This window comes from Zingiber officinale, chromosome 8A (genome assembly GCF_018446385.1).
Source record: "Zingiber officinale cultivar Zhangliang chromosome 8A, Zo_v1.1, whole genome shotgun sequence".
Classification (NCBI taxonomy): Eukaryota; Viridiplantae; Streptophyta; class Magnoliopsida; order Zingiberales; family Zingiberaceae; genus Zingiber; species Zingiber officinale.
Genome location: NC_056000.1, coordinates 53,891,859 through 53,903,982, shown reverse-complemented (window position 1 = coordinate 53,903,982; position 12,124 = coordinate 53,891,859). Strand labels below are relative to the sequence as shown.

At 45.5% G+C, this 12,124-nt stretch overlaps 1 protein-coding gene across 1 annotated transcript; it reads left to right on the top strand.

The window, feature by feature from the left end:
- Positions 1 to 786: 786 nt before the first annotated feature.
- On the top strand, positions 787 to 1,602 carry LOC122012151. The gene is made up of 4 exons (XM_042568599.1): positions 787 to 837; positions 928 to 1,080; positions 1,161 to 1,259; positions 1,353 to 1,602. The coding sequence occupies exons 1-4, from the start codon at positions 832 to 834 to the stop codon at positions 1,407 to 1,409; spliced, it is 315 nt and encodes a 104-aa protein (XP_042424533.1). The 5' UTR covers positions 787 to 831; the 3' UTR covers positions 1,410 to 1,602.
- The last annotated feature ends 10,522 nt before the right edge of the window (positions 1,603 to 12,124 follow it).

Genomic DNA, 12,124 nt, shown 5'->3' with positions numbered 1-12,124 from the left:
GTTAAAATAACTTCTCAAGTTATTTTTATATATATTTATTTTGTCCTTTATGTTTTTTTTCTTTCATTTATTTTAGCACATGATACGTATCTAACATTCAATCTAAAGTGTGCTTTAACTTCAAAAAAGTGTTGCATGAAATGTAAAAACAAAAGGCAAAAAGCCCCGGCGCGGTGCAACTGCAAGGCGTTTGATGACGAATTCTGGACTACTAGGCATGATCAACTTGTTTGAATCATTCATCTTGATTACTTGATCTGAACCACTTGATCCACATAACTCAATATTTTGAGATCGACTACATTGATCGACCCACTCAATTAATTTGGATTGTCTAACTTGTCTAACCCATTGACATCGACTTGCTTAGCCTACTTTGAGCTTACTTAGACCATCCAAATTAACTGACCAAGTAGTCCCTTTTTCTTTTTCTTTCTTTTCTTTCTTTCTTTCTTTTTCTTGTGAATTTTCTTTTGCATTCTCCAGGCATGTTTAGGGAACATCCATCCATGACTGCCCTGGCCTGCTGCTTCCCTCCCTTTTGAGGTGACAAGGTAGCAGCAACACATGCTCCTGCTGCACAACAAAAGCCTAAAAAGAGCCCCTTGCATGGCACAGCCAACATCATGAAAGCTTCAACTTTATCAGCATGCATGGCGATGAGAAAGCTTAATTACCTCCCATGGCCGTGAGAGTTGAGTGCCCTAGCTAGCCAGCTACCTACCTCAAAGTTCCCAAAACTCCAACTTTAATACCATTATAAAGGCCACCACACCCATCAAGCCTCAAACTACCACTTTGTCTCCCTTTGCAGTCAAAGAAAGCACCAAAATGGAGGTACAACCAGTGAAAATTTTCAAGAAGCTAGCGTTACTGATCGTGTAAAGGATTTGTAAACTAAATCTTTGTGTGTATATGTTTCTGTAGGATGTGATGAAGGGGCCGTACAAGGTTCCATCTTTTGGTAGCTGGAATTTCTATGAAGAGAAACATGTCGATGGGTTTGTGCAAGCTCAATTCTTTGTGGAAGATGGCGAGGAGCTCTTCGAGGTACTCAGATCCTACAAACATCTGCCTCAGGTCAGTAATTAGTTAATTGATCGATTAGTGAATTACTCTTCCACCATTTTCTTGTTTTAAGGTGATTTGCTTTGTTGCAGGAGAGGAAGAAGGAGGAGAAGAAGAAGAACAAGCCAAGAGCTGTAGATGATGACCTTTACAAGATACCTCCAGAGCTCCTCTGTCAAATACCAAAGAAGGCAACTGAATTTTATGTTTTATTTTTTAATATATATATATATATATATATATATATAATTTTCTTGTCTTATTCTGTTGGGTTGTTTTTGCAGAGGAATTTGCTAAAGGATTTTTGGGCAGGGTGTCTGTGCCTCAGTTGCATGGCATGAGTGATAGAGTTGTTCTTCTGTTGTTGCTTTCTCTTGGGGTGTATTATTTGGCTGTGTAGCAAAAGGTGTTTAAAAAGGGATGACATGTAATAAATTGAGTACATTTTTACTTGAATCCTTCAAGTTTAGTCACATTGTCTAATTTTGTATTTATGTTTATCCGTGTCAAAGGAGTTTCTTTGCCTACTTTATTTGATCGATTTGAAGTTCATATAAGAGTTGAAGTTCATTTATAAGGTTCATCTCGAATTCACTCTCTCTCAGATTCACATACAATATTAGTTGATTCGAATACTATATTATCATCATATATTGGGTTTCCAATTGTTCCTCTATTAAAATTTCAAAGAAATCAAGTCGAGTCTCTCATACTAACTTCTAGTTTTTCATTTTTCAAACCATACACCAATAGCTCCTTTTGCATGGATAATATTGAATCTGATCCTGTCGAGAAGTTGAGAAGACAAACTTGCCGGAATAACGTGTCTGGAAGGTTGACCACATCCCCATGACCCGGTGGCGAGCTGTCTTCAGCGTTGACCAAGTCGCCTGAAGTCTTCTGGTCAACAATCCCTGCAGCCAGCGACCAGATTGCCCCGGTCTCTGGTACCTCGGTGCTCGAGGTGGATCCCACGAATACATAAGCAGTCGAATAAATAGTGGCACAATGAAATAAGTAACGAGTACGAGAACGTACCCTGGCCCCGGGGGACGCCCTCGGATGGATGGGTGAGTCAATCATGCTGCAAATCGAATCGTCGCAGCCTTGACGAGTGGATGGGTGTGAACCAGCTGAGGAACCAGATCTGGAGGTGATAGCACGGAATCTGGTGCAGCCTGGATCCGGAAAGCGGCATGTAGGCCGGGACATGACAACGGCTCGCAGGCCAATACGCGACATGCAGGCCGGATAGTACAGATAACTCACACTCATAATAACGATGCACAAAGTAAAACCCAACGGCTCGATGGTCGGAACCACATCGGTTTGCAAGCCGAACATCATCTTGACCCGAAGGCCGGAATAAACAAACCTGGGCTCACCAGATGGCGGCTGTCTAGAGAGTAAACAAACATGGGCTCGCTGGAGGCGACACCCGCTTTAGGCGTCGGCAGCAGCGGCGGCAGCGGCGGGAGGCACCGGCAGCCGCTGGAAGAAACGTCGATGCCCGCTGGGGGCGTCAGCGGTGGCGGCAGCGGTTACGCCCGCTGGAGACGGTGGCTCCCCCGTGGCGTCAGCATCGGCGAAGGGCTAGCATGGCCGACGACGAAGGCGGCACAAGTAGCGTCCTCCTCTACTGGACGCGCTCATTTGCTCGTCGTCGCTGCCGTGTGTCCAGAGAAGAAGGAAGAAGAGGAATGGCGAGATGGGTCGAAGTCCGGCGACGCGAGGAGGAGGAGGAGAGGAGAGGCGGTCGTGGCTGACGATGGCGTCGGCGAACAGCATGAGATGAAGAGGAAGAAGACCTTCTTTGGCGGCAGCTACAAGAAACGAACCCAGCCCCTGTGCTGGGTGGCGGCGGAGACCCATGACACCCTGGTGTCGGCGGCGGAAAAGCCAGAGCACCCCTCCTCCCCTCCGAAGACGAACAGTGGCCTCTTTAATGCATCAAACCCTCAACATGTGCAATGACGAAAATGCCCCTTTCCTTTCTCCTATTTCCTTTTGAGCCCCTCAACATATCCGTATCACAAGTCTCCCCTTCAAGTCTAGTCGAAGGAGGCGCAAGTCCAACTGACTGGACCAAGCCCTAAACAGAATCGCTACCGAACGCGAAATCACTGGGTTCATCTTATCATGTTGAACGAGTAGCTATGGCGATGTCGAACAAATGACTCAAGTAGCATCGAGCGAGCGACGAAAAATAATGCGATCCCCGCAACAGAGATAATGCAGATCAGGTAGAAAGACAGGCGATTGGGTCGAGCGCGCGATCAAAAAGATGCTGATCAAGCAATAAAAAGAAAATACGAACCGAGTAATCGAGAGGGTATCGCGCGGGAGATGGCAGGGATGCCGAGCGAACTGCGAGAAATAATGCCAAGTCGACAGCCTGAACGATGCCGAGAGAGCGACAGAACGCGATGCCGAACGGGCGACAGAATGTCAAGAGAGCGGCGAGTGAAATGATAATCGACCGAGCGACACACGAGATGACAAACAGACAGAGCGGGTGAGCGATGCCGAGCGTGCGACCGCGAAGATGCCGACCGGGCTATCGGAATGTCGATCGGGTGTATAGGCGCCAGGCGGACGATGCCAAGCGCGCGACCGCGAAGATGCCGACCAAGCACTCAGAAGAATGGAAATCAAGCCTAGCAAAATATCGCCCAGATGACTATAAAATGTGACGGCGTCCTAAAGAGCGTCGATCATGCGACCTAGTTCAAGTGTGTGGCCGAACGGATGGTCAAGCGATAACGGTCGGACGGCTATGAGAGTGTTGATCGAGCAACACCAAGGATAGTCAACGGGCGATCGTAAAATGCTGGCCCGACAATCGAGTAAAGCTGAGTGGCCGATGTCGATCGGGCGTATCGCGCATGAACCACACTAGAGTGTAGCCCGTCAGTTGGAGGCGCATGAAAGCGAAAGTCGTGAGCCGAACGGGCGCATAGCCTATGAGATATTCTGGTCCAAAACCAGTAGAGACACCCTTTATCCGCGACCATCGGAGATAGTTCGACCCCGAGCGGGGGAGATAAGATGCTCCGATATGCTCCGCAACCCGTGAAAACTGCTTGACCCCGAATAGGAGAAACAAATTCTCTTATAAGCTGGTTTGTGACCAGTGAGAAGCGCTCGACCCCGAATGGGGGAGATGAGATATTTGATAAGCTGGTCCGAGACCAGTGACGACCGCTCGACCCCGAATGGGGGAGATGAAATAACTGACAAGCTAGTCCGAGACTAGTAATAATCGCTCGACCCTGAATGGGTGAGATAAAATATCTGATAAGCTCGACCCCGAATGGGGGAGAAAGAATATCCGATGAACTGGTCCGAGACCAGTGATGATCTCTCGACCCCGAATCGGGGGAGATAGAAGATCCGATAAGCTCGACCCCGAACGGGGAAGATAGCTGCTCTGATAAGCTCGACCCCGAACGGGAGAGAAAGAATACTCGATGAATTGGTCCGTGAAGACCGGGGTTTTTATAGTCGCCGGTTCGACTCTAGAGTTTAACGTCATCGCTCGACGGTCTTCAAGCCAGGGTTTTATTAATCGCCGGTTCGACTCTGGGATTTAACGTCGCCGCTCGACAGTCTTCAAGCCGGGGTTTTTATAATCGCCAGTTCGACTCTGGAATTTAACGTCGCCGCTCGACGGTCTTTAAGCTGGGGTTTTTATAGTCGCCGGTTCGACTCTGGGATTTAACGTCACCGCTCGACGGTTTTCAAGCCGGGGTTTTTATAGTCGCCTGTTCAACTCTGGGATTTAACGTCGTTGCTTGACGGTCTTCAAGCCAGGGTTTTTATAGTCGCCGGTTCAACTCTGGGATTTAACGTCGTCGCTCGACAGTCTTCAAACCGGGGTTTTTATAGTCACTGGTTTGACTATGAGATTTAACATCGCCGTTCGACGGTCTTCAAGCCGGGGTTTTTATAGTCGCCGGTTCGACTCTGGGATTTAACGTCGCCGCTCGACGGTCTTCAAGACGAGGTTTTTATAGTTGCCGGTTCGACTCTGGGATTTAACGTCGCTGCTCGACGGTCTTCAAGCCGGGGATTTTATAGTCGTCGGTTCGACTCTGGGATTTAACGTCGCCACTCGACGGTCTTAAAGCCGGGGATTTTATAGTTGCCGGTTCGACTCTGGGATTTAACGTCGCCGCTCGACGGTCTTCAAGACGGGGTTTTTATCGTCGCCGATTCGACTCTGGGATTTAACGTCGCCGCTCGACGGTCTTCAAGCCAGGGTTTTTATAGTCGCCGGTTCGACTCTGGGATTTAACGTCGCCGCTCGACGGTCTTCAAATATAACTCAAACCCGGCCGATCAGCGCGGGGTCTTCGTCAACGAGCTCGAGGCTCAGATAATATACACCCGGCCGATCAGCGCGGGGTCTTCGTCAAAGAGCTCGGGGCTCGGATAATACACGCCCGGCCGATCGGCGCGGGGTCTTCGTCAACGAGCTTGGGGCTCGGATAATACACGCCCGGTCGATCGGCGCGGGGTCTTCGTCAACGAGCTTGGGCCTCGGATAATATATACCCGGCCGATCGGCGCGGGGTCTTCGTCAACGAGCTCGGAGCTCGGATAATATACACTCGGCCGATCGGCGCGAGGTCTTCGTCAACGAGCTCGGGGCTCGGATAATACACGCCCGGCCGATCGGCGTGGGGTCTTCGTCAACGAGCTCGAGGCTCGGATAATATACATCCGGTTGATCGGCGCGAGGTCTTCGTCAACGAGCTCGGGCCTCGGATAATACACGCCTGGCCGATCGGCGCAGGGTCTTCGTCAACGAGCTCGGGGCTCGGATAATACACGCCCGGCCAATCGGCTCAGGGTCTTCGTCAACGAGCTCGGGGCTAGGATAATACGCGCCCGGCCGATCGGCACAGGATCCTAGTCAACGAGCTCGGGGCTCGGATAATATACACCCGACCGATCGGCGCGGGAGGCCCTGCTCGGGAAACTATGATAAATTCTAGACTAAAATAGAATATAACTGAAAAACTAACCGAGGTCATGAGGATGGCAGACTATTCCGGCGCCGTTCATCTTCACGTTCCAGACCAGGTATGTTCCCACAGACGGCGCCAATTTGATCCTGTCGAGAAGCTGAGAAGATGAACCTGTCGGAATGACGTGTCTGGAAGGTTGACTGCATCCCCATGACCCGGTGACGAGCTGTCTTCTGCGTTGACCAAGTCGCCTGAAGTCTTCTGGTCAACAATCCCTGCAGCCAGTGACCAGGTTGCCCCGGTCTCTGGTACCTCTGTGCTCGAGGCAGATCCCACGAATACATAAACAGTCGAATAAATAGTGGCACAATGAAATAAGTAACGAGTACGAGAACGTACCCTGGCCCCGGGGGGACACCCTCGGATGGATGGGTGAGTCAATCATGCTGCTAATCGAACCGTCGCAGCCTTGACGAGTGGATGGGTGTGAACCAGCTAAGGAACCAAATCTGGAGGTGATAGCACGGAATCTGGTGCAGCCTGGATCCGGAAAGCGGCATGTAGGCCGGGACATGACAACGGCTCGCAAGACGATACGCGGCACGCAGGCCGGATAGTACAGATAACTCACACTCATAATAACGATGCGCAAAGTAAAACCCAACGGCTCGATGGCCGGAACCACATCGGTTTGTAGGTCGAACATCATCTTGACCCGAAGGCCGGAGTAAACAAACCTGGGCTCGCCAGATGGCGGCTGTCTAGAGAGTAAATAAACCTGGGCTCGCTGGAGGCAACACCCGCTGTAGGCATCGGCGGCAGCGGCGAGAGGCACCGGCAACCGCCGGAAGAAACGTTGATGCCCGCTGGGGGCGTCGGCGGTGACATCCATGGCCACCTGAGGCGGCATGGGGCGGCGGCGATGCCCACCGGAGGCAGTGGCAACGGCTGGCGGCCGCTGGAGGCGACAGCGGTTACACCCGCAGGAAACGGCGGCTCCCCCGTGGCGTCAGGGTCGGCGAAGGGCTAGCATAGTCGACGACGAAGGCGGCACAAGTAGCATCCTCCTCTACTGGACGCGCTCATTTGCTCGTCGTCGCTGCCGTGTGTCCAGAGAAGAAGGAAGAAGAGGGATGGCGAGAGGGGCCGAAGGCCGGCGACGCGAGGAGGAGGAGGAGAGGAGAGGCGGTGGTGGCTGACGATGGCGTCGGCGAACAGCATGAGATGAAGAGGAAGAAGACCTTCTTTGGCGGTGGCTACAAGAAACAAACCCAACCCCTGTGTTGGGTGGCGGCGGAGACCCATGACACCCTGGTGTCGGCGGCGGAAAAGCCAGAGCACCCCTCCTCCCCTTCGAAGTAGAACAGTGGCCTCTTTAATGCATTAAACCCTCAACATGTGCAATGACGAAAATACCCCTTTCCTTTCTCCTATTTCCTTTTGAGCCCCTCAACATATCCGTATCAGAATCCAAATCAGTTAATGTTGTTAGTATTAGCCTTAAGAATCAATTATAAGATGATTAGACTTTTTGGGTTATTCATTGAGTTAGACTCAAATGACTCCAGTCATTGGATTGAGTCCAATCCGAATTAGACACATTGGATTAATAGGTTAGACTCATTAGGTTATTAGATTAATGGTTAATTAGACACATTGGATTAATGAGTTAAACTCATGGATTATTGGATTAATGGTTAATCCAATATAATAATTCAACCCATTAAAAAGAATACAAAGAAAAAAAAACTCTTGGTATTTATTGGATAAATATAAATAGATTTTTTGATTGAATTTTTCATTAAGATGAAAAGTGTAACTCTTGAGCTTCTTCTTCTTCTTCCTCCCCTTCTCATGGTCGAAACCTCCTTGGATGGTTGCTAGCACAACCGAGATTGTTTCTTCTCCAAATCGTGAGTTCGTGAGACGAACCAAACGTGTTCGTGTGGATACCGTAGAGGCGCGAACACTTGATCGCATTGAGATTTTGATTCAAAGAAAAGTTGTTGTCGGGATTGCACGCAACAAAGGTATAAATCTCATCACAACTAGTATATGGTTTCCTTCGCATGGATCTGCTAGAGAGGATCTAGTTTGTTTTCCATTGCGCTTTCTGCGTGTTTAGTGCACTATATCCCTACAGTGGTATCAGAGTCGCTTGCGAAGGCGTATATTAAGTTGTAGTTGGATTTTTATATGTGATATAGAAATTACATGAGATGATTACTATGATATGCATGATTATAAGTCTTTGTTTTGTTGGGACCAAAACAAAGTTGTTGTGAACATAACGGTCTCGGCCAAACAAGGTTTCAGCCAAATTAGGTCTCCGTCATACAAGGTTTCGGCCAAACTAGCTCTCGGCCAAAGATGTTGTGAACAACAAGGTCTTGGCTAAAACTGTTGTGAACAGCAAGATTTTGGCTAAAGGTTTTATGGGCAACATGGTCTCGGGCCGTGGTGTTGTGGCTCATAATTCTTGGTTGCAATCATAGTATATTTTATGTCATAAAATATTATCAATGTTATATAACATAGTGCATGGTTATGACATTTAACCCCAATGTGATAGGATGAGTGTGTATGTTGTAATTCATAATACGGCATGCGTGTCGTGCCTTCACCTTTTCATTCTTGTTGTAAATTTAGACTACCCTCGAATGTAACTCGAGGTTTCTTTAGATTTTGTAATGTACAAATTAGAAATGAACTAGTCTACTTGACGATGGTGAAAAAGGGAAAAGGACAACAACACACGACGACCAATGAGACACCTAGAGAAGATGTTTTGACCTAAGTTGACCTTTTGATCTTCTCATTGGCTTGAGAAGATCATAGTTGATGGGGCCATAGCCATGTCATATTTAAATTAGCGTATATATTGATGTATGCCATGATATGTTATGATTGTATGTGATACATGTGTAGTTTAATCGCAATTAGGTCCTTTTAATATACCTACTAAAGTTTGGTACTCACTATTACCTCGATCATTTGTAGTCAGGTTTTGCTAAAGCAAAGTGACTCATTTTATCTTGGTAGAGTGTGACAGGACAATTGTAATGTCCGACTATTGAACTTTAGGTGAGACTTAACTACGTTACCTCAATTAAATTGAGGACTTAGAAGCATATTCCATACGATGTAATTCAAATTATATTAGTCTTGGGCAATTAGGCAAAGCTAATTCAAGATGAGTTATAATATGGATTTCATGAGATGGGGAAACGACCAAATAGTCTTGTTCACTTAGTTATACAAGAGTTACATATGATGTAATTGGTAAACATTGTCTACTAAGTTATACAAGTCTTGGGCGATTAGCCAAAACTAACTTAAGATGAGGTATAATATGGATCTTGTCCATTTGGTACACGTTACCTACCTAAGTTATACTAAGTTTTGGGTGATTAGTCAAACCTAACTCAAGATGAAGTATAATATAGATCTTGCCTCACTTGAATGTCATTACTTGCAGGTTTAGAGCTAGTAGTGGCTTGCACCTTCCAAACTTTACAATTCAATGGGAGAATTATTTAATTAAAGGTCTAATTAAATGATTTGAATTATGATATTTATTTCTGTATTTTATTATTGTAGATCACCATGTCGTCTTATATAACAAATACTATCTCTGCGATCTTTCCTTGATAAGGACAAACTCAATGGAGCTAATTTCCTGAACTAGTACAGAAACTTGAGAATAGTTCTCAAGCAAGAAAGAAAATTATGCGTCCTAGAGCAGCTCATTCCTGAACCACCCCCACTACTTCCATTAGAGCTGATAAGGATGTTTATAAGAAGCATCAAGATAATGCATTAGATGTATCATGCCTTATACTTGTCACCATGAACTATGAGCTTCAAAAGGAACATGAGAACATGAATTCTTATGATATGGTTGAACATCGTATACAATTATATCAAGGACAGACAAGGCATGAGAGATTTGAGATCTCTAAGTCTCTATTTCAATGCAAGATGCAAGAAGACAGTCCCGTAGGGCCTTATGTGCTCAAAATAATCAAGTATGTGGAGAACATACAAAGATTGGAATTTCCACTAGACCAAGAATTGGCCACTGCTCTTATTCTACAGTCATTGCCTGAGAGATACAGTCAATTTGTCATGAACTATAACATGAATGAAATTGGCAAACCATTGCCTGAGATGTTGAGAATTGCTGAACTCAACCTTAAAAGGGCAAATCCTAGTACCATTTTGATGGTGGCAAAGAGCAAAGGCAAATGGAAGCCCAAAGGCAAGGGTAAGACCCAAGACAAAGGCAAGGGCAAGACCTATGCATTGAAATCCAAAGGTGGCGTTGCTAAGGAAGGAACCTACTTCCACTGTAGTGAGACTGGACACTAGAAGAGGAACTGCAAGTTATACCTAGAGGAACTGAAAAGGAAGAGAAATGAGACTTCTGCCTCAGGTATATACGTTATAAAAGTCAATCTATCTATTTCTTCTTCATGGGTATTAGATACCGGGTGTGAATCTCACATTTATACTAATATGTAGGGGCTGAGAAATAGTAGATCATTGACGAAGGGCAAAGTGGACCTACGAGTAAACAATAGCACAAGAGTTGCTGCTATAACTGTAGAAATATATTCCTTATCTTTGCCCACTGGGCTTGTTTTAGAACTTAAAGAGTGTTATTATGTGCCTACTTTAACCAAGAACATTATCTCTGTTTCTTGTTTAGACAAGAAAAGTTTTTCATTTGTAATAAAGGACAAATGTTGTTCTGTTTATTTCATAAAATATTCTATTGCAGTGCACATCTTATGAATAGACTCTATGTTCTAGACTTTGAAAACTCAATCTATAAGATAAATACCAAATAGTTCAAAACTAATGATATAAATCAAACATATCTCTGGAATTGTTGCTTGGGTTACATAAATGAGAATCGCATATCCCAACTCCATAAGGATGGACTTTTGGACTCATTTGATTTTGAATCATGTGAGGTATGTGAATCTTGTCTTCAAGGCAAGATAACAAAGACTCCATTTAGTAGACACGGTGAAAGAGCTAATGACTTGTTAGGCCTCATACATACTAATGTATACAACCCTTTCAGAATAGCAGCTAGAGGAGCTATCATTACTTCATTATTTTTACTGATGATTTCAGTAGGTACGGCTATGTGTATCTGATAAGACACAAGTCAGAATCATTTGAAAAGTTCAAAGAATTCAAGAATGAAGTACAAAACCAACTTAGTAAGCATATTAAGATACTTCGATCAGATCGAGGTGGGGAATACCTTAGCCAAGAGTTTCATGACTATCTCGTTGAGTGTGAGAGCATATCTCAACTCACTCCACCTAGAACACCACAATGGAATGGTGTATCAAAAAAGAGAAATCGTACTTTGTTAAATATGGTACGATCGATGATGAGTCAAATAGATCTTCCTACTTCCTTTTGGGGACATGCTCTAGAGACAACCGCTTTCACACTTAATCACATTCCATCTAAGGTCGTCATAAAGACAACATATACAATATGGGCTGGGAAGAGTCTCAAGATGTCTTTCATGAAGATTTAGGATTGTGAGGCTTATATTCGATGACAAGTCTCAAATAAACTAGAAACCAAATCAGACAAGTGTTATTTTGTAGGATATCACAAGGAAATTAAGGGATATTACTTTTATAATCTCACACAAGGTAAAGTGTTTGTTGCTAGAAATAGTATCTTTCTAGAAAGAGAGTTTATTTCTAGAAAAACTAGTGGAAGTAAAGTCAATCTAGAAGAAATTCAAGATACACAAACTAACACCGAAGCCTTGATGGAAATTGAATAGGTACCACAAGATGTTGTGAATCATGATTTTGTTACACCGCAAGAAATTGTGGAGAAACAACTTGTTCAAGTAGCACAAGCTCTACGTAGATCTAATAGGACCCTACCAACGCCCAAATGACCCGCTCAAGATTGAGTACCGAGAAGTCGAGAAGCAACAAGGGGCAATCCAGCCCCAGACCAAGCAAGCTCAAGCTCCTGCTCGGGTTCAACAAGAACAACTCCCAAGTCGGCAAGAAGAAAATCGCCTCAACGCGGCTTGA

Coding starts and splice junctions, on each gene's coding strand:
- LOC122012151 (XM_042568599.1), top strand. Junction 1,081..1,160: donor CCTACAAACATCTGCCTCAG/GTCAGTAATTAG, acceptor GCTTTGTTGCAG/GAGAGGAAGAAGGAGGAGAA. Junction 1,260..1,352: donor TCTGTCAAATACCAAAGAAG/GCAACTGAATTT, acceptor TTGTTTTTGCAG/AGGAATTTGCTAAAGGATTT.